General features: G+C 35.2%; 1 protein-coding gene across 1 annotated transcript in view; it reads right to left on the bottom strand.

The window, feature by feature from the left end:
• Nucleotides 1–23,244, bottom strand: part of ADAMTS19 (ADAM metallopeptidase with thrombospondin type 1 motif 19) — a 298,785-nt gene that overhangs the window by 130,473 nt on the left and 145,068 nt on the right. The window contains exons 9-10 of the mRNA XM_057540882.1: nucleotides 2,710–2,850; nucleotides 1,140–1,290 (exon numbers count right to left, since the gene is read on the bottom strand). Coding sequence (XP_057396865.1) covers nucleotides 1,140–1,290; nucleotides 2,710–2,850 — 292 coding nt within the window. The remainder of the gene's footprint in view (nucleotides 1–1,139; nucleotides 1,291–2,709; nucleotides 2,851–23,244) is intronic.

Raw genomic sequence — 23,244 nt, 5'->3', positions numbered from 1 at the left:
AATGGAGCTCCAACTTCTTCATACATTCACTTATTTTAATCTTAAGTCAAATATTCACTGAGTGCCTACCATGTGCTAGCCATTGGACTAGGTGCTGGAGAAACACTCTGCCCTCCTGGAGCTTACACACTAGGGTGGGAAATTAATAAGAGGAAAGTAACAAACAAGTGAATAACTCCTTTGATAAGAACAACGAAGCAGAGACAGCATATGTCATAATGCTGTATAACCTTTTCCTTATAATGAATTGTAATTATTCTGCCAGTAATCCAAGACAGCATTATCTTCAACAAAGCCAAACTCTTTTGAGGCAATCACAGAAACTTAGGTACAGTGAAATACAGCTATCAATTCACTGTAAGCATGATTATCAGTTGAAGCCTGAAATACAAAGTATGCGCGAGTATGTGTATTGGAAAGAGGTAGGAAGAAATGGGCAGCTAGGGGATGAGCTTCAGGAAGACAGAAGAAAAGAAAAAAGGAACGGTAAATAGAGCTAAATTCTTACATCAATTATGAAGGTCATTTTGCTCAATCTTTCAGATTTTAGATTTTTTTAGAATGGGACAAATTGGCCTCTCAGAGTAACTAGTGACTGAATACTAATATACACTGCTTAGTTCACCATCAGACATTTACCCTTTTCCTCTAGTTTAACTATTTAGAAATGTACTCTCTAATTTTTATTCCTATAGAATATATTTTTAACAATTTATTTTCAGAGTTAAAAGGTATAATCCTTCCTCCAAAATTACATGTTCATATATCGCTTTCATTACATTTTCATTGCATTTTCATGGTAGTTACCTACCACGTAAGCAAGTAAGAGATTTAAAACAAAAGCAACGAACTGGCATAATGCAAAGACTTTTCTGACTTCAGTGCCATTTTTGAAGTAGAAATTATTGGGTCATTCCTTCCTGGCTTTAATTAAATACTGGCACCTATTTCTATCACTTTCAAAACGTTAAGGGGAAAACGCAGAAACCTTTTCTTAGAAAATCCTTCGTTCCAATACTGGGATGCTTTGAAGCCACAAACTCTAAAATAAAGTCATCTTCCCCTCCTCCAATCAATACTTCTAAATAATGGATGTGAACATACACTTAAAAAAAATCCTACCTGGATACAACTCTTACCTGCATCTCTTGACAAAAGGAAGCCAGTGGCCCAAAGAGAATCTGACATTGCTCGTCAGCAGTGTATGTCATCTCTGGCAACTTGGAGGGAACCATCACGGAATTGACACTCTGGGGATTTGTCTGTAGCAAGCAGTTACTGGCCTTTGACCTGGCGATATGCAGATATGTGTAACATTTTGAATTAAATGCAAAAAGTTGTTATAATTAGTTAACACAGCAACAGGAAACATTTCAATACTACTAAAATATGTTCTTACTTTTATTTATAAGCTCTTCTATTGAATGCTCATAGAAATTATCCCATGTATGAGAATCATTTGTTTATAATTATTACGATAAACCTAATAATAAAAAAAGTTCAAATTAACAGGACTTTTTGTTTTTAAAGATCTTTCATATGGATTAACGCAGCTAATCTACATAATACTGTGAGGTGGTTATTATTTTACATATTTATAAGATGAAGAAGCTCAGAGAGTAACTTGCCCAAAAGTAATGTATGAAGGTAAGAAATCAACTATATTCTGGGATTTAAGGAATCTATGGAAAGCAATCTCAAGTGACTATTAATAGTGTGAATATTTTTCTACTTGACATTGTACTACAACTTCCATTTATGGGGTAAAATTTAATTTTATCATAGTTCTGATTCATGAGAAGACAACTACACAAAATCCTGCACTCATTAGGGCCTACTGAGGGGCTACTGTTGCAGTGACAAAGAGAATGCCCAGACTCTACTGCACATATTTCTGGAAAGAGTTACAGTAATGTAATAAATATATTTTAGTAGATTTTAATATTCATTTGACAAAAAATTAGCTTGACAATTTAAATGGTATGGAAAAATAAATTTGTGTAGTGAATTTAGCTAGTTAGATGTTCCTATATTTCTTACTTAGACTTTTGGATACTTTAAGCATCTCTCACTCACTAACTGGGACTTTACATAACATCTACTGGTACTGTTTCAGCTTCCCCATCTATTACTGAAGGAAGAAGTAAAGAACAGGGCTTTAAAATGAAAATTAGAACAGGAATACTTTTTTTCATTTATTTTTCCAACCAGGCAGAAGCTACATATTACCAAAGTTGAAGGTTGAAAAGAGGAGAATCAAGGACTATTATAATGGTGAAAACTATGCATTGACATTAATGAAAAAAGATTCAGAGTTCAGAACTACCGCAGTGGAAAGGTGGAACTTTTGTTAAGGAGGTTCTTTATAACAACAGATGTAGAGGGATGGGCAATGAAAATGTTTCCACTGAGAAATTTTGAAGAGGCAATTAAATGTTATGAAAGGTTTTTTATCATTATAATAACTTTCAACCTTACAAATCACCTTGCCCATCCTCTTGTTTGAAAGTGTGGAAACTAAGAAACAAGTGGGTTAAATAATATGTCCCAGTTTGCACCATGAGTCAGTGGAGAACCAGGACTGGAACCAAGCACCTTGATTCCTAATCTGGTGGCTGATTCCTGCTGCCACACCACCCTCCCAGGCTGGTAGAGGAAGCAGGCACACATACCCATTCACGACACAGCAACAGCTAGTGACCTCAGTACCTTAGAAATCTTTCCAAATCTTCCTTGCTACATCGGGACCACGAGACATCACCGAGATTTTGTCCTTTAATCCATTCACCAGACATGATATGAAGACCATCAGCACATGATGGGTGGTCATTGTCATGATTAATCCCCATGCTGATTTGGAATATAAAATTTAAAAATTACATTAGATAGATATTTTTAACCTGTTATTATAATTGCAATTAAATAACAGCTAAATAATTAAAATAATGGGAGAGAAATTCGTTTTTTAGTTTTATTTTTTATTTTTTTTTATTGAAGTAGAGTTGAATTACAATGTTGTGTTAATTACTGCTGTACAGCAAAGTGACTCAGTTTTATATATATACATTCATTTTCATATTCTTTTCCAATATGGTTTATCACAGGATATGGAATACAGTTCCCTCTGCTATACAGTAGGACCTTGTTGTTTATCCATTCTATATATACCAGTTTGCATCTGCTAACGCCAAACTCCCACACCCTCCCTTCCCCTTGGCAACCACTGGTCTATTTGGAGAGAAATTAGTTTTGTTTTTTTTTTTTTTTAAGTTTTTTGATGTGGACCATTTTTAAAGTCTTTATTGAATTTGTTATAATATTGCTTCTATTTTATGTTTTGGATTTTGGCCACGAGGCATGTGGGATCTTAGCTCCCTGACCAGGGATCGAACCCGCACTCCCTGCATTGGAAGGCGAAGTCTTAACCACTGGACCGCCAGGGAAGTCCCGAGAAATTAGTTTTAAAGGTCAACATAAAACTAGATTTCAGACTGATTTATTTTTAAAATTTTATGGTCTATATTAAAAGTCAATGTTTTTACTTAGTAAAAAACATTCTCCCAATCAATCTAGTAAATAACATGCTTAGTTCACCTGTATCAAAATGATCTATAGATATATTTTTGACATAGTAGTAGGTATGAAGCACATAGAAATGGTAAGTTTCTATTCAATCACACTAGATTCTTGCTCTTGCCTAAAGATCCTTTATTCATTCCTTTATCAAATCCGAAACCACATTAAAGTATTATTTTTCCCCAAGTGCTTCACGAGATCGTCTTCCTCCACTCATCATAAAACACAGATTGTCCCTGGGAAACCTGCACACTCTTGGCCATCTTCATCTTTTCTACTGAATCCTGAATCTGTTGCTCTAAGTTGTAACTCTATTCTAAAACTCTGACTTATCTTCTGATGGACGTATTAGAAGACTGTTAAATTCAGTATGTCTAAAAGCTGCCCTTAATATTTTCTCTTTCAAACCTCTATGTACTCCTGTATTCTCTTTCTCGCTTGTTCTCTTTTGTGTGCCTTTGCTAGCCCAAGTATCTTCAGGTCATCATTTATTCCTTCCTCTCCCAAATTAGCACCCAATTATTTACTAATTGTAAGGGGCAAGCCCTGCTAATCTACTTTCTAAATATTTCTTTCAACTGTTATTTCCTTTCAATTCCTTCTGTTACTATTAAAGAGGATTATAAAAATAATTAATCTTGACAATTACTATGGCATTCTGAGTGGGTTCTGTGCTTCTAATCTTTGGCAACATTCTCCCTTTTCCTCCTGCCCTGCTCCAGTAAGATCTACTTAAAAACACAATTGGGCTGCCTTTCGTCTGCTTTTCCATTACCTATATAGCAATTTCCAGCTCCTTAACATGGTACGCAGTTTCTTAATCTTCTTCCAAGCCATTTATTGCATTTCTTTTCAGCAAGAGCAAATGATTTGTAGTTTCCCAAACATTATGTTGTTCCTTATTCTCTTGCATTTTCTATGTGTCATACACCATAAAAAAAAGGGGTTTATAAGCTTGAATTAAACAATTCTACGAGGTAGGAACTATTATAATACCCTTTCTGCTGATGAGAAGTAACTTTCCCAAGGTCATACAACGAGAAAGTGGAAAGTAGTGATGTCTGAATTGAGGAGTCTGGCTCTAGAATCATGTGACTAACCACTGAAGTCCATTCCCTCCCTGACCCTATCCAACGTGCCTTGCCTTCAATGCCTTTCCCTGGATAAATTCTACCTGATCTTCAAGATTCACGTAGATTACTTTCAGGAGGTTTTCTTTTTTTGTTTTTTAAAGGCTGAGACAGTGTTCGTTTCTTTTTCTTTTTATTTATTTATTTATTTATTTTTGGCTGTGTTGGGTCTTCGTTTCTGTGTGAGGGCTTTCTCTAGTTCCGGCGAGCGGGGGCCACTCCTCATCGCGGTGCACGGGCCTCTCACTATCGCAGCCTCTCTTGTTGCGGAGCACAGGCTCCAGACGCGCAGGCTAAGTAATTGTGGCTCACGGGCCTAGTTGCTCTGCAGCATGTGGGATCTTCCCAGACCAGGGCTCGAACCCGTGTCCCCTGCATTGGCAGGCAGACTCTCAACCACTGCGCCACCAGGGAAGCCCCAGGAGGTTTTCTTTTACTAAACTCCCACCTCGCCTACGTGTACTGTCTCTGTTTTCCCACCACAGGATTCTGTGAACAACATTATTACAGTGTTTTCTACATTGTACTGTATGTTTTTACTTTTGGTTATCTCTCCAGTTTCTTGAGGATAGGAACTTACTCATTGCTCTAAGATCCTGGCATATGGGAACCATACTCTATAAATGGTATTTAAATGTTGAACCAAGTCAGCATGTATTTGGGTTGGCCAAAAAGTTCGTTCGGGTTTTCTGCAAGAGGTTATGGGAAAATACGAATGAACTTTTTGGCCAAACCAACAGAATCACTTCTATTTCAGTAAAAGTTGCATATAATCTCCTATGAATTCTCATAATGAGGGCATTAAAATAACTGTTTGTGAGAGAGTTACTACTGAAGAAGTAGAAAGAGGAAAGCTTGGTTTTGCACGTGCTAAGTTTGAGATGATGGGAAGATAGTCCAATGTTCCCTTTTCTCATTGTGTAATGATCTAGATAATAAATAAAATAGTCTTTCATAAATAATTTGTGAACAGGAATATATATATGATATTTTAAAACACTAATAAAAGAATATTGTTATAGAAGTTGCTAAAGGAAATTACAACTATACTACCTATATTTTCTCATATGAAAATGAAAATTTTCAAGACTATTGAACTACATTTTTGGTTAAATAAACTAAAGATTTAAATCAAAATGGTTATATTTAATGTTTTTGAAAGAAGAAAATGATATAGATGGAATTAATTAATTTATGAAGAAGAGTAATGAATTAAAAGTTCATTGTGTTTGCTAACTTGAAGATTATGGAAATTATCTAAATAAAATTTAAAATATACTGTTGACTATCATCCTTCACTTTTAGTGTTAGAAAAATTCAGCTATATGATATACCATATTTCTCTTTCCTCGTCTAACTAATGTCCTTAAATAGGGTTTGTATCAATACATATTAATAGAATGACTGACAGAGAGAACAGGAAGAAAAATGTTTTCATAATGTGAAGATAAAGAGAAAAAGTAAGACATGATATGGAGTAGGCAGGGGCCAATTCACTTACTGAGGGCTAGAGTGAAAGACGTAGGAGTTAGATTTGAATCATGTATCTCCCCCTTATTCATGTGACCAGAGGCAATTTAAATAATAATAAAGGAATAAATGTGCCTAAGTTTCCTCATCTGTTAAATATACTTTCCTGACTGGTTGTGAAGATTACATGAGGATGATATAAAATGCCTGGCACAGTGCCTGCAATATAGCAGGAACCCATAAGCTTTTTTTTTTTTTTTAATTGGGGCAGTAAATCAGAGAAGTTTTATCCTATCTCTCTAATTTGTCAAAAAAACACAGAGATAACCATCATTAAAGGCAATCTGCTGTATTGGCTGACTTTCATGAAAGTGGGGATTTAAGAAAAGCCAAGTAAATAATAATGGCAAGAAGTTACTTTGTCTGGATGTTAAATTAAAATAAGAAATTGTAAATATGCCACAATCTCCCAGATTGATAAAGATGCCTCATGCGCTGACTGTACGGTTCCAATGCCGCCCCTGCCTGCATCACTGTCTCACCTCCCCCAGGGATTCTGGCTGCAGCACACATTGCCGGGTGACCCTGTTATAACAACAGCCACTTGCCATGTGGAACATACTCAACTCTTCCATCTGTGGTGGTGCAGTCTTTCAAATCATACACAAATGCTATTATTTTTGAAAGGCAACTGGTCTTTTTCACAAATAATAAAACTTCTTAAATAATGTGTCCATTTGAGAGAAGGAGAGGGACTCCTTCCAAGATTTAGCAATTTGGACATTTTCCCAAAGCAGTGTAATGTTATTTTCCAAATTGGGAAGATTACAACTTCTCATCCAGATGATCATTTTCCTTTTGGGATCCTGATTCTCATGTAAGAAATTAGCTACAGCCATGGAGAGATCTGATGATTCAAGCATTGTTTACCATTAGTTAAATTTTCCTAAAGCTATTTAACTTGTAACAGAAGTTATCATTAAATTGGCACAGGGGTTTTTGTTATAACCACACATCTGGAACTATCAGGAGACACTGCTTAGTTCTGATTCTACAGATTTGAAATAAAACAATTGTGAACCTTTATTTGTGCCAGTCACTATATTAATCATTTACAATGATGATATCATTTAATCCTCACAATACCCCCAGAATGTTTCTGTTATCATGACTTCTATTTTACAGATGAGGAAGGTGCTGAGGTTAATAGCAGAGCTGTGACTCAGACCCAGGCAGCCTGATGGTCAAAAGAAGTGAACGTTAAATCACCAAGCTAAAGATCAAAAGTATCCATTTACATATAAGGTTTATTTTCTGAATAATTTAAAATGTCTCCTCTCTGTTAGCAGAAACACACCTTCACATATACAGTCCCATAACCAAGTCGCATGCACTGCATGGAAAACATTGTCGAAGTAAGACATTAGCAACACCTCTCCTCACACTGTGCAACTGAGCTACATTTTAATAATCTCAGTTTAAATTCACTTTGACAAAATGCCTTGGGCAAATAAACTCTCCACTAACATTGTACATGGTTGTCAAGTCAACTGAGAAAATATTTTTATCTTATAAAACTTCTCAACTTGTTTAAAAGTGTCTGCCAGGAAGTTCTGTGATATCCTGCGGAAAGCTGGAGAAGCATTTGGATTTTGAAGATGGTCCCTTTTGATGTTTAAAGAGTCAGAGAAGAGAACATTTATGAATTCACTCACATTTTTTGGATAATTTGGAAAGGATCCAATTTGTAAACAGTCATATTTTAAGAGAGTAAACTTTTTTGTGCTGAATACATTAAACATTTTGTCACGATATCTTATTTTCCACTAAAAGCCATATTATTATATAGAAAAAATTAATTTAAAAAAAGAAACAAACTATCACAAATGACACTTAATTTCATACCATTCAGTGGCTATATCTTACTTGATGTAACTTCACTCCTGTGTACTCATGGAAAAAAGCCCAACATTAAGAAATATGAGACATTTTCATTACTTTTTATATTTTAAATCATTTCACTTTGCACAAAACAAATATGTACTTCTACTGGTAAGTCAAAAGGCAATGAATGGAAAGTAAGTCAGCATCAAGATAAAAAATCAGAGGTTAAAAAATAAAGTAGGGGTACAAAAGGAGATTCCTTTTGACTTTGCTGTGTGTTACATGACAGTTTTATCTAGCAATTCAACAAATACTTGGTAAGAACACACTAAGTGCTGGGCACTGTACTGAGTTGGGGTCGTAAAAATGAGTAAGATCCAGTTTTTACCCTCAAGGAGTTTATCATATACTGGGGCTGGAACACTCCATCCCTTGCTCTCATGCAGCTAAAAGATGCCTGGATCCTGTCCTTCTACGTTCCATAAAGCTCTCCCACCCATTCCTCCTTTTCCAACACTACTTCCATCAACCAAGACAAGAGGTGACTTTCTTCACTTCTGGATTGTTGTTCTTCACTTCTGGATAACCCCTTCACACCTGGCCTTAACTCTTTGCCTTATTAAACAATTATTTAATTATTTTAATTCCTTATGAAAACATTAACAAAAACTAGTTCCCTAGGTAAAATCTTTCAATTTTCCTTGGCAAGCAACGATACTGAAAAAGTGAATAATGAACCAAAGGGCTGGTTAAAATGCAGATTCCTGAGCTCTACCCCAACGGATTAAAAGAGGCCTAAGACCTAAGAAACTGTATTTTAACACATTTTCTCAATGATTCTTACTTAAAATTCTGAGAACCAATGAGCTACAAGATAAAATCCAAACTTATTATCCTGTTTTCAAATAATCTGTAAACTGATTTCAAACTAATTTCCATTGGAACAGTTAATTCCAGCCTACTGTTTTGTACAGTCCCTTCCTTTCAGAATGCTTTCCACAGCTTATTTGTTTTTACAAATGCAACTTAAATTTTAAGACCTTCTTCCCATATAAAGGACTCTTCAATAAATTCTAGCACATATTTCTCATGATTCTTAACTTTTGTACCCTTCAAATATATGGCACAAAAAATATCAGAACTATCTTCTATTTCTGGTGAATTTTAAGTAATATATACAAAGTATTACTACCTAGAATTTAAGTGTTCAGAGAATAAGAATTATCGTATTTTCTTTTTAATTCCTTAAATTGTAGTAAATAAATATACATAGATTTTATCAACTAATATAGAATCATAGGAGCAACTAAATATTCTGTGCATTTGATGGAAAGTTGAAACTAATGTGGCATCTTACTGACTTAGAGAAACCATAAGCCTGAAAAGTCTATGGATGATCTGCTCAAGGAAGGTTGTTTGCCTTACTCTAGACCATACATTTGCCAAGAGAAATGCATTAGAGGAATGCAAGCAGAAAGCCAATTCTTGTATGGCTGTTCACTAGTTGGGTGATTTTTCTCCTCTTCCACCTACTCACTATGACATCCAAACCTACATTTGAAGAGAATCTGGTATGGGAGTGCTGCCACATCTCTGCTGGCTTACGTCCTATTATGATTATTAACTTGGACAAACTACTTATTACTCTAACTGGTATCACTGTCTAAATAAAGTAGCAAATACAAAAACTGTGTAAGTGGTCTTACAAGAATCTTGACTTCTCTGGTGGCACAGTGGTTGAGAATCCGCCTGCCAATGCAGGGGACACGGGTTCGAGCCCTGGTCCGGGAAGATCCCACATGCTGCGGAGCAACTAAGCCCCCGCGCCACAAGTACTGAGCCTGCGCTCTAGAGCCCCACGAGCCACAACTACTGAGCCCGCATGCCTAAAGCCAGTGCTCCGCAACAAGAGAAGCCTCTGCAATGACAAGCCCTCACACTGCAACGAAGAGCAGTCCCCATTCACCGCAACTAGAGAAAGCCCGCACGCAGCAACAAAGACCCAACGCAGCCAAAAAAAAAAAAAAAAAAAACAGAATCGCCATAATAAGTACACTTCCTGCCAATCCAGTAAAAATTCTGAAGGATATAAAAGCACTCCTTGAGTGAACAGAGAGATGTATGGCCATTGGAGGCTGAAAATCTCCTTGTTACATTGAAGCATTCATAAAAATAATTATACTACTACTAATAATGAATTATTATTATTATTCATTCACTCTGTATTATTCATTCTGTGTTATGAGTCAACCAATGTGCCGTGCAATTAGAGCATCACCAACCTAACAATGAACCTTGAAAGGAAAACTTATCCACATTTAGGAATGAAGAAAATTAGTAAAGACAGATTGACTTGCCCAAAGTTCATTCAGAGAGTAGCTGGCATGACAAGAATTCAAGCCCAAGTCTGTGTTGCTCTAATACGCTTTCTCTCTCATCTGCCCACTGAGTAATTTCTATCCTTAACCAAGGCGTGTGTACTAGAGGAAGATACTTGTGACTTTTGCCGTATGGAATTCTAAACCGTACAATATGGAAACAGTGAACTTACATGTTGCTATTACCAATTTTAGTGGGTCAAGGAACATTAATTATAGAATAATTAATTTTGAATATTTTAAGAAGCAACAGATTTCTAGAAATGAGTATATTTGTTTTTGTCTATTACAGTAATCTGTTATTTTATCTGTTTCCCATCCTAAGAGTCCTAGATAATGTACTGTCTTTATCTTCCATTTCTTATTTACTTCTTACTGTTTGTCTACTCTCCCTTTAGAATATATCCTCTTTCTTATAGTAAGATATGCTGATGTAATCAATATACTGATACTGTATACTGATCTAATCAGTATATCGTACTACAAGATATACTTACTATAAGATATAGTAGATGTACTGATGGGCATCAATGCAGAATGAAAGCCAAAAATTTTATTTCCTTCTAAAAGGGACTCCTCTGGCATGCTGAGAGAGATTAGCCAAATTTATGCTTACAGGATACCTCCTGGAGCGTATGCTACCTTCTTATTTAATTAGCAGAATTTTAGATTAAATAGTACTATTGCTGAAACTTCTGAAATTGTCCCTTCCAAGTCCACGACTTCAGGATGTGCATGAAACAGCTGAACAGGCCTGTAACCAAACTTCAAAGAAGACTCATCATAACTGATGTATAATTTAACTACTGTATTTCTACATAGTTAATTTTATATAAGAATCAAAATAGCATGTGCCAGAAAGGAAAAATATGTTGCCATATTTGTATTTGTATAGTCATAAAACCGTATTTTCCAGTCAAGGCAATTGCATTCCTTGACCCAAACTAATTCTTCTTTCCCTGTTTCTGGAACTCAACTGCCTTCTACCCTGAATCTCAAAATGATTGTCCAAAAGGTGAGTATTCCTAAAACAAATGCTTATTCATTCACACAACAAATATTTGAGTTCCTATAATATACAATGCACTCAACCTGGTACTATATGAGAAAAAATGTATTAGACACTAATCTTATTTTTATAGAGATTCCTGTCTAGTAGGGAGTGTATGTATGTGTGTGTGTGTGTGTGTGTGTGTGTGTGTAAATATCAGTATAAATCAGTACATACTAGAAATTAAGCTACAAGTGATATTTACAACTAACAGTGTAAGGGAGTTAAAAAAGGAGATACATTTCCAGCTGGACTTTCAGGTCTAATTTCACAAAAAGGATTACATTTGGTTTGACCATTAAAGGGATTACATTTGTCTTTACTTAATGGATAAGTAAAACTGAAAAAGGTATAAATCAGTAGGGCTGGGAGTTGGAATAAGAAAAAAGCATTAATAAAGACATGAAGCTTGAAAATTATGGATTGTTTACATTCATGAAATAGAGAAGTAGCTTATAAAGTTAGAAAGATAGATTGGGACCAATCTGTAAAAGTCATGAATCTAAGGCTACAGAATTTGGAGTTCATTCATTAGGTGGTAAGGAACAATAAAGATTTCTGAACTGAAGATCAGAACTATAATTCAGGAAGTTGAATCTGACGAAAGTAAGATAGATTAGAAAGATTAGGTGCTAAGGCAAGGAGACCGCTGAGGTGGGTATTGCAATAGTCCAAACCTGGAGAAATAACAGAAGAGGGAATAGACAGATGGGATAACTAATGGGATAACTATTTCAGATGACCAATGAACAGAATTTGACAAGTGATTATGGGAGGAGCTAAGACTAGAAACAGTTAAAGATGTTTTAGATGTCTCAACTTAAGAACTGATAACAATATTGATGCCAATAACAGAAATGCATATGTCTGAAGAAGTGGCTTATAACCTGGCCCTACCCTTGGTTCTACCCAGGCACAATTTCCATCAAAGCATGTAAGCAAATGTCATTGATTTCAAAGGCTTATTAATTACAAGGCATCTGCATTGTTGGTACTTTGGCAATACTTAAAACTTTAGCAGGTGCCCCAAATATTTGTTGCCTTCAAGGAGCTAACTTTGCATATTTATTGCCTCATTAGCCTCTCAGTTCCAAAGAAACTCCTGAATTGTCAACTCAGTGGAAAAGCCATGTCTCTAGGCCAAAGTTTAATAAATATATATTAGTCTTTTCCCCTTGGTTCAAAAAAGCAAAACAAAAACCAAAAACATACAAGTATTTTGGCCATGTGAAAACATGTTCTGTGTTTTTATAATCACATAATTTATAAGTAATTTTCCCTAACTTATGTAATTTTATCCTCTCATCATCTCTATGAAGTAGACAATCTAATTACCAGATGAGATTCCTAATCAGTAAATAAATTGTACATGTTTAATGCAGTTTCTTTTAACTTTTAAAAATGCCGAACTCTGCTAGAGCTTTTTTTATTTTCTTGACACTATCTATTACAAGTATAAATTATCATAAATGTGCTAAAGTCAAATTACAAAATTGTATCATAAACTGTTTTCAAGACAAACAACTTTGTCTACAACCTTATATCCATACTATTATTTCAATAATATAAACCTATCTTAAAAGGACAGTTTTTATAATTAGGAAAACAAAGTTCTGAGGCATCAGATACTAAATGGTCAAAAAATAAATATTACTTCATTAATATAAGACAGTGATCATTTTCAAGTCCTTATGATTACTTTTATTGGCTACTTATTTTTAAAGTAATGGGATAAATTTAACAAGTGAGAAAAAGATGAGACGCTCAACCATTCTAGTAAGCAAAGAAACACAAAAACAAATTAAATTATAATTTAACATGTGCTAAACTCAAAGCTGGGAAAATAAACTGAAACTGTATTTACCAGCAGTCTTCTATTTAAATTTGGATAAATATTGCCACATGGCCTCCAAAAATAGTGCCCCACTTACACGTCTCTCAAAAATGTATAAGAATATCTGTTTCCTCATAGACGAACGCTTTTCATTCACTTACACTGTTAATCGAAACATCATTTAACAGCTATTTATTGAGCACAAATGAAAGGTGTGAGAGCTACAATGTTAAACAGCAATGACAGCAGAAACAAACATAAAACAAAACAAGACACAGCCCCTGTCCTCAAGAAACACAATCTAGGGCTTCCCTGGTGGTGCAGTGGTTAAAAATCCACCTGCCAATACAGGGGACACAGGTTCGAGCCCTGGTCCAGGAAGATCCCACATGCCGTGGAGCAACTAAGCCCATGTGCCACAACTACTGAGCCTGCGCTCTAGAGACCGTGAGCCACAACTACTGAGCCCACGTGCCACAACTACTGAAGCCTGCACGCCTAGAGCCCATGTTCCACAACAAGAGAAGCCACTGCAATGAGAAGCCCGAGCATCCCAACGAAGAGTAGCCCCTGCTCGCCACAACTAGAGAAAGCCCATGCGCAGCAATAGAGACCCAATGCAGCCCAAAATAAATAAATACATAAAAGAAACACAATCTAATTAGAGATACAGACATTAAATAATCATGCAAATGTAAACCTACAACTGTGAAAAAATTAGGAATGAAAACTACATAGAATTAATAAGAGCAGATATGAAGGGACTTAACCTACCCATGGAATAGTTCTCTGAAGAAATGATGTGAAAGAAGAGTAAGAGAAAACGAGGGAAGAGGACAGGGAGAGTTTTCATGTCAAAGGAAGCACGTGGTCCTTACAGTGGGAGTAAATATGGATTCATCTGTGTAGATTTATGTAATCTGATAGTCGAAAGGAGAATTGCTTTGTGCTTTGACTGGCATCCTATTAACGACACTAGGATATTTTCATATAAGCCATCAAAATATCTCTATGAGCTATGTGGTTATATCCTTTGCCATTTTTCTAATGGGACTTTGGTCATTTTTCAAATTTATTTTTAAGAGCTCTTTTTATATTAAGGAAAATATTACTTTGTCGTATCAATATTACACATGATGCAAATGCTTGCACTGACTGTGACTTATCTTCTGACTGTTGTATTTTTTTCCTTGCCTTGATATTTAATTTCAAGTCACTAATTTTATGTGAATTTTCCTTGAATATTTCTAGATTTCACACCTAGAATCATAGACATTCTCTATTAAAAGACTAAAAAAGAAAAAAGCCAACAAAACAAAAAAATCTCACGTACAGAATCATTTTGGTGTGTTCCGATGTAATGTCTAAGGTAGAGAATCAGATTTCTGTTACTTTTGCTATTGAATGATTCATTTCCTTCCATTGATTGTAGGTGCAGCGTTTATTATATGCTACATTTCCACATCTTTTCCTACATATAAATGGAATTTTTTTTTTCTTACTCTCTCTTCCATTGACTTGTCTGCTTTTTCCAGCACCAGCACAAACTGCTTTATCTATTCTGAAATGTATTACTATCTGATAGTGCTCACCCTCCTCCTCCCCACAGTTTTTTTTTTTTTTTTCACAGTTTTTTTTTTTAAACAAGAAATTTCTTATGTTGAGTTTTCCACATGGACTCTAAAATCAGGCTGTCTATTAAAAAAATCCGATTGCTATTTTGGGCAGATTATATTAATTTATATATAGATAATTGTCATTTTATACTATTGACTGTTCCTACCCCAAACCAGGAAATCTCTTTCCATTTATTTAAACCACTTTTATGACTCTGTGTGGTTAATAATTCTTCTTTTTATAAGTCTTGTACATTCCTTTGTAAGTATTTTCCTAGGTGTTTTATCTTTTTAATGTTTATTTTTTGCTATCTTCAATATAAATGAAATTTTTTTCTTTCTTTATAGTTTGCAAGTGGCTCTTGTTCATGTATTGGAAAGAAAAAAAATTTTACACAGTTTTGTAACAGGCCAATAAAATTCTCTCACTGTTCTAATAGGCTTTTTAGTAGATTGTCTGAAGTTTTCCATTTATACGAATGATACTCATTTTGCCCCTCCTTTCTAAATTTAAATTTATTTTAAAATTATTAAATATTTTCATGAAAACAAATATATGTAATATATATGTGTACACATACTACATTGTATGTGTGTGGGTCTGAATGTGTTATGTAATATAAATAACTTACGCATTAAGGAGATAAACAGGAAGGTCCTACTGTATAGCACAGAGAACTATATTCAATGTCCTATGATTAAAAAAAACAAACCACCCAATTAAAAAATGGGTGAAAGACTTAAATAGACAGCTCACCAAAGAAGACATACAGATGGCCAACAGGCACATGAAAAGATGCTCAACATCACTAATTATTAGAGAAATGCAAATCAAAACTACAATGAGGTATCACCTCCCACCGGTCAGAATGGCCATCATCAAAAAATCTACAAACAATAAATGCTGGAGAGGGTGTGGAGAAAAGGGAACCCTTTTGCACTGTTGGTGGGAATGTAAATTGATACAGCCACTATGGAGAATAGTATGGAGGTTCCTTAGAAAACTAAAAATAGAACTACCATATGACCCAGCAATCCCACTACTGGGCATATACCCTGAGAAAACCATAATTCAAAAAGACACATGTACCCCAATGTTCAACGCAACACTATTTACAATAGCCAGGACATGGAAACAACCTAAATGTCCAATGACAGATGAATGGATAAAGAAGATGTGGTATATACATAGAATGGAATATTACTCAGCCATAAAAAGGAATGAAACTGGATCATTTGCAGAGATGTGGATGGACCTAGAGTCTGTCATACAGGGTGAAGTAAGCCAGAAAGAGAAAAACAAATATTGTATATTAATGCATATATGTGGAATCTAGAAAAATGGTACAGATGAACCTATTTGCAGGGCAGGAATAGAGACCTGGACGTAGAGAATAGACATGTGGACACAGCGGGGGGAAGCGAAGGGTGGGACGAATTGGGAGATCAGGACTGACACATGTACACTACCATGTGTAAAATAGCTAGCTAGTGGGAACATGCTGTAAAGCACAGGAAGCTCAGCTCGGTGCTCTGTGGGATGGGGGGTCAAGTGGAAGGGAGGTCCACGAGGGAGGCGATATAGGTATACATATAGCTGATTCACTTCATTGTACAGCAGAAACTAACACAACATTGTAAAGCAATTATACTCCAATAAAAATAATATCCTATGATAAACCATAATGGAAAGGAATATATTAAAAAAAAGAATATATATATGTGTAACTGAATCACTTTGCTGTACAGCTGTAATTAGCATAACATTGTAAATCAACTATACTTCAACAACAACAAAAAAGTATTAAGGGAAACCATCACACAAATAGGAAATTTGAACAAGACAAATTCTAAGATCCATGACCTATCAGATCTTATATTTCCGCCTTTGAGAAGAAGGCACGCAAAGTGTGTGCTGTTGTAGAAATCATTTTAGTCCTGAAGTCCTAAAGACAGTCTTGTATATTTTCTCTTAGAAGTCTCATCTGTGATGTATCAGTCTTTATTTTATCTGGAATTGATTTCTAGAAATGAGCTGAGGAAAGTGTTCAATTTTATTTTTATACATGTGGAAAACCAATTGTACCACCACATTTTTATAAACAGTCAACTTTCTTTACTGGTCTGCAATGACAGCGTGGTCAGATGTCAGGTTTTCAAGTAGGCATGGGCCTGTTTATGACTCTGTATTTCACTGTATTGCCTGTCAATATATGTGTAAATGTCAAGATCTTAGTTACTATAGTCTCATGATAGGTCTTCATTTCTGTTAGAGAAAGAGTCCCATGTTATTCTCCTCCTCATCCTCTTCTACCTTTGCCTCCAGCTTCATAGCTTCTCCAAGAATGTTTTGACTATTTTTGGCTATTTGTACTTATATATAAATGTTAGAAATATTTACCAACTTATATAAAAGTTTATCATTGGAACTTCCATGAACCTCTAAAATATGTACAGCAGAACTGACATCTGTAAGATATTTCATTTATCCACAAACATGGTATATTTCCACTGATACAGGTTTGATTTAATGAATTTTAATAGGGGTATTTGCTTTTCCATCTTTTGTTGGATTTATTCTTAAGTATTTTGTGTTTTCTATTGCTACAGTAAACAGCATCCTCTTTTTTAATGATATTTTATATTTTTGTGTTGACAGTTTTTTATATTTATCTTATATCCAATAGACTTACTATACTCATCAACTAATTCCATACTTTACCTTTGCATTATATTGTGTTTTTATGTAGGCAATCATATCATTTGCAAAGTAAAATAGCTTTGTTTCTTCCATTCTCATCCCTACATCTTTCATTTATTTTACTCTCATGCTGTACCGGTTTGTACCCCCAGTACGTATATAGAAGTAGATATAGTGAGATCTTTGTGATTTTATTAATTTTATAGAGGATGTTTCTAATACTTAACAATTAAGAATCATGTTTCCCATTGCTCTTGGTAAATTTACATGAGTAAATTTTATTTTATTGGATTTTTTTCTGCATCTACTGAGATAGTGTAATTTTTCTGTTAATTACAAACAAATATTGTATATTAACACATATACGTGGAATCTGAAAAAAATGGTACAGACGATCTTATTTACAAAGCAGAAATAGACACAGACGTAGAGAACAAACATATGGATACCAAGGGGGAGGGTGGAGGGTGGGATGAATTGGGAGATTGGGATTGACATATATACACTATTGATACTATGTACAAAATAGATAACTAACGAGAACCTACTGTATAGAACAGGGAACTCTACTCAGTGCTCTGTAGTGACCTAAATGGGAAGGAAATCCAAAAAAGAGGGGATATATGTATACGTATAGCTGATTCACTTTGCTGTACAGAAGAAACTAACACAGTATTGTAAAGCAACTATACTCCAATAGAAATTTTTAAAAAAATCAGAATCTGTTAATTAATCTGTTAATGTGGGGATTAAGATTTTTAAATGATAAATGACCTTTGCTATACAGACATAAAGTCAACTTTATTCTCTTGTATTAACTTCATTTATTTATACAGTGCTGCTTTACTTTGAAAATGTTTCTTTGCCATTTTTGCATCATTCTCAGATATGAAATAATTGATACTTGCTTCTTCATAATAGTCCTTTATTGATTTTCATATTATATTAATGCTAGCCTCAAATAATGAGTTTGAGGATGTTCCTTCATTCTAGAAAATTTAGATTTTCTAAATTTCCTTGAAGCTATTGCTATGTGAACTTGTGTTTTCTTTGAAAAGATTCTAAAGTGCTGATTCAATTTCTTTAGTTACAGAGCTTTATGTCTTCCATTACATTTTCTTAGAATTTTCCCATTTCATCTGTTTGTAGCTTTTTGCCATGAAAGTATTTAGTGTATTTTCTTAGTATCTTTTTAATGTTTTTGGTATTTGTGTTACATCTCCTTTTCTCATTTCTAATACTGTTGAATTATGCCTGTTTTTCTCTATCAATCCTATCTTTGTCAATTTTACTTGCATTTTCATATATTTAATTTTGGCTTTGTTGTTCACATTTATCACATTTTTCTTTTTCGTTAGTTTCTACTATTCATTATTTCTTCTACTTTTTTTACTTTGTTGTTATCTTTCTAACATCTTAATTTGAAAACTTAGGGCATTAATTTCATCATAAAATTTTTATGTATATTTAAAGCTATTCATTTTCCTCTATGTGCTATTTTATCTGCAAGCTACACTTTCTAAATAGTATATTTGTTATTGTTTAAACCTGAGAATATTCTGGTTTCCCTAATGACTTCTCCTTTGATCTATGGGTTTTTCAACAGTATGCTTGTAAATTTCTAAATTTCTTAGTTTTTTTGTTACTGGATGTTTAACTTAATTGTATTATGATCAGAAAAATTCATCTGTATATTCATTTTTTGAAATTTGTTAAGACTTGTAGAATAAAACAATATATGGTCATTCTTTGTAACTATCCAGTATGTTTTAAAAGAGCAGGTGTTCTTTTATAATTGGCTGTAGGTTTTATATCTGCCCAATAGATCAATATTTTTAGTTGTTCAAATCTCTTCTCTTCCATATAGATCTTTCTGTTCACTTGATCTATCAGTTTCAGAGAGCTGTGTTAAAAACTCCCACTATGATTGTAGTTGTATCTCTGTTTTGTTAATGTTTGCCTTTATGCTGTGAAACTATGCCATTAGAATAGGGTTCATCCCAGACTCTGATGGATTCTTTTTCACTCCATGTCCTGAAGCAAACAAACCAATTGTTGCCAGCTGGCTGGAGATACACATTGCCATGTAAGGGGCTGTGAAGCTTTGGCTCCCTTTCACCAGGCTACATTAAACCCTCAGCTCCTCAATCCAGTATTAAGACTTAGTCTCCTGTGAGTGAGAAATTTCATCTCTTTTATATCAGTAGGTTACTTCTATATCTAGTATGTGAAAATTTTTCTTTCTGGCTCTTTAGCTTGACTATTGATTTAAAAAATCTCTCTTTGGAATTTTCAGGTATTTAAAACGGGGAGGGGAGATTTCAATGTCCTTACAATGTCTATCAATCCAAATCATAATGTTAATTCTAATGTAAATTTTTAATGTGACAGTAAATGCAAACTTATTACTTAGATAAAACAATTGATTTCCTCAAGCAGAATATTTTATTCATTTCTACTAGACAATTAGTACTTTCATATATTCAGCTGTTCTACACGGCTTAGGAGGTTATATATTCTACATTCTTAGTAATAAATTTATTAAATAAAAGTACATACTATGTGCCAAGTATGCAAGTACTACTGTTCTAGAGGTTGGGAATACAACAGTGAACTAAGGAGTCAAGAATTCATTATATACATACAGATAGATTGATAGATACGTAGGTGGACAGATAGATACACAGCTGAACTGGAAACATTTTATGAAGAAAATTAAAGTAGGCAGAGGAGGATAAGCTGGGGCTGTGATTATATTTACATTTGTAAGACATGTTATCAGAAAGGCCTCACTAAGGTGACACTTGAGCAGAGAACTAAAGAAGAAAAACAGAGACAGCCATGTGGCTGTTCTGGAGAAGAACATTACAGGCAGAAGGAAAAGCAAAAGGTACAGGGTTTGAGGTAGATGTTTGCTTCATGTGTTTGAGTTACAGAAAAGAGGCTGATGCATCTAGAACCCTCTTAGTAAGGAGGGAAATGGTAGGCTGGAAGTGAAGGAGGCTAGACTATGTAAGGTCTTGCGGGACATTTTAAGGGCTGGGAATTTTACCAGTGCAATAGGAAGATTTTAAGCAAAGAAGTCAGGCAATTTGCTTTGTTTTAGAAGACTCTCCCTGGCTCTGAATTGAAAACAGGCTGTAGGAGGCAAGGGATGAAAAGTAAAGATCATTTACGAGGCCACTGTAATAATCCAGGTGAGAAGTGATATTGGCTTGTCCCAGAGTGGTAGCAGGAGAATTAGTGAGAAGTAATCAGATTCTGGATGTATTATGAAGGTGGAGTCAACAGCTGATGAATAGAATGTTGAGAGCGAGAAACAGAGAGGGCTCAAGGACAGTTTCATGGTGTTTGGCTGAGTAACTGGAAGGATGGAGCTTCCACTTATTGTGATAGGAAGACCTCAGGGGGGAGCACTTCTAAGGTGTGGGGAATCATTTCTGCATGTGCATGCTGGAATAAAGTCTCACTCCATGTAGCCTTGGGTATATTTAAAAACACATGGGGACTTCCCTGGTGGCACAGTGGTTAATAATCCGCCTGCCAATGCAGGGGACACGGGTTCAAGCCCTAGTCCAGGAAGATGCCACATGCCGCGGAACAACTAAGCCCGTGCACCACGACTATTGAGCCTGTGCTCTAGAGCCTGCGAGCCATAACTACTGAGCCTGTGTGCCACAACTACTGAAGCCCACACGTCCTAGAGCCCCCGCTTGCCGCAACTAGAGAAAGCCTGTGCACAGCAACGAAGACCCAAAACAGCCAAAAATAAATAAATTAATTAATTAATTTTTAAAAACCCATGATATTATTTTAATAAAACTTTACCTAATAACTTATTAAAAGTTTCATACAATAGCTAAAAATGCTGTAAACAATTTGAGTGTGCATACAGCACCTTTTCTATAATAAAATTTCATTGACATTCTACACATAAGAATATTTTACTAAGATAATTACTATATTAAAACATTCACTTATTTAACACATATTTATCGTTTGCCTAGTATGTACCGAGCACTATCAAATGGATTAGGAATCTCATGATAATAAAAAATAGGCATGGTTCATTACCCCTTGGAGCTTAAAGCCTATGAATAGATGAATGAATACACATTTATAAAGAGATGGTGGCATTAGGTGTTTAATAGACTGACCTACACAGAACACATCCCAAAGGAAATGGTTATTGATAAGATGTGTGAATTATGATCAGTAGGAGATAATTACTCCTAATTACTCCTAATTACTCCTAAAAATTACTTTTTTTTTAAAGGTTTTACTCTTTTTTTTTTTTAATTTATTAATTAATTAATTAATTTATTTTTTATGGCTGTGTTGGGTCTTCGTTTCTGCCCGAGGGCTTTCTCTAGTTGCGGCAAGCGGGGGCCACTCTTCATCGCAGTGCACGGGCCTCTCACTGTCGCGGCCTCTCGTTGCGGAGCACAGGCTCCAGACGCGCAGGCTCAGTAATTGTGGCTCACGGGCCTAGTCGCTCCGCGGCATGTGGGATCTTCCCAGACCAGGGCTTGAACCCGTATCCCCTGCATTGGCAGGCAGACTCTCAACCACTGCGCCACCAGGGAAGATGTTCCCATCCTTGTAAGGTAGAGGGTGTAGCATGTGCCAATGTCCTGCAGTGTGAAGAACCACGGTACATTAGAAACACGGTAAGAACTCTAATGTGGCTGCAGTGAGAATGGGAGGGAGCACAGTGGGAAGTATGGCTGAAGACATGAGGTTGGGGACAGATCATAAAGAGCCAGCCCAGAAGTAAGCTAAGTGAGTTAGAAGTACCCTTCCGCATTTCTGACAGAGCACAGTAATTAACAACATGGGCTTTGGATTTGGACAGACTTGACTTTGAACATCCACTCAGTCACTTATTAGCTGTGTGAGCTTTGGCAAGCATCATCCCTAAAGTAAAGCTAATACTCTTGCCTTCCTTCCTCAGGTGGGAGCAGAAGTCTTTGGTCTCAATGTGCTAAGTCAGTGTAAAGTTTTGCTGCCCAATAAATTTCCAGATACAGCAAGGTCAGAAAAATACTCACAGGATTACGTTACTAACAATTATCTTTCAAATTATTATTTCCATAATAATGTATATATTTTATAATATCTAAGACCTGGGGCTAAGTTTTAGTAAAAGCTTACCCGATATTAAAGGGTTTATTTTACTTTTAGTTGGAATTCACAGAGAGGGCTGAATTATTTGTGGTCCTAAAGGAAAAAGTACGTGATATGTATATATGGTACATATATGGTGTATATTCATGTTTCGTGTATATATATATATATATATATATATATATACACACACACACACACATTTATATAACAAAAAATCTAAAATATCACTAAAAATGTGTACAAAAGAACAACTTTTATTATTTGCAATGGATTGTATCACAGAATTTATGTCTAAAAGGACTGCACAGAATATATGAGGACAGAGATAAACAATTCAAATAAAAACCGCCTTTCAGGCTAAAAATAAAAACATTCCTCTCTCTGGCAACCAAATGTGACACCTAGGTAATACTGACTTAGAGTGAATAACTGTTATGTAACAGGGCTACTCAAAGTGTGGTCTGGGCAATGGCT

Source organism: Balaenoptera acutorostrata, chromosome 2 (assembly GCF_949987535.1).
Source record: "Balaenoptera acutorostrata chromosome 2, mBalAcu1.1, whole genome shotgun sequence".
Taxonomy (NCBI): Eukaryota; Metazoa; Chordata; class Mammalia; order Artiodactyla; family Balaenopteridae; genus Balaenoptera; species Balaenoptera acutorostrata.
Note: the sequence above shows the minus strand (reverse complement) of the source record. Positions and strands in the feature narration are given on the sequence as shown.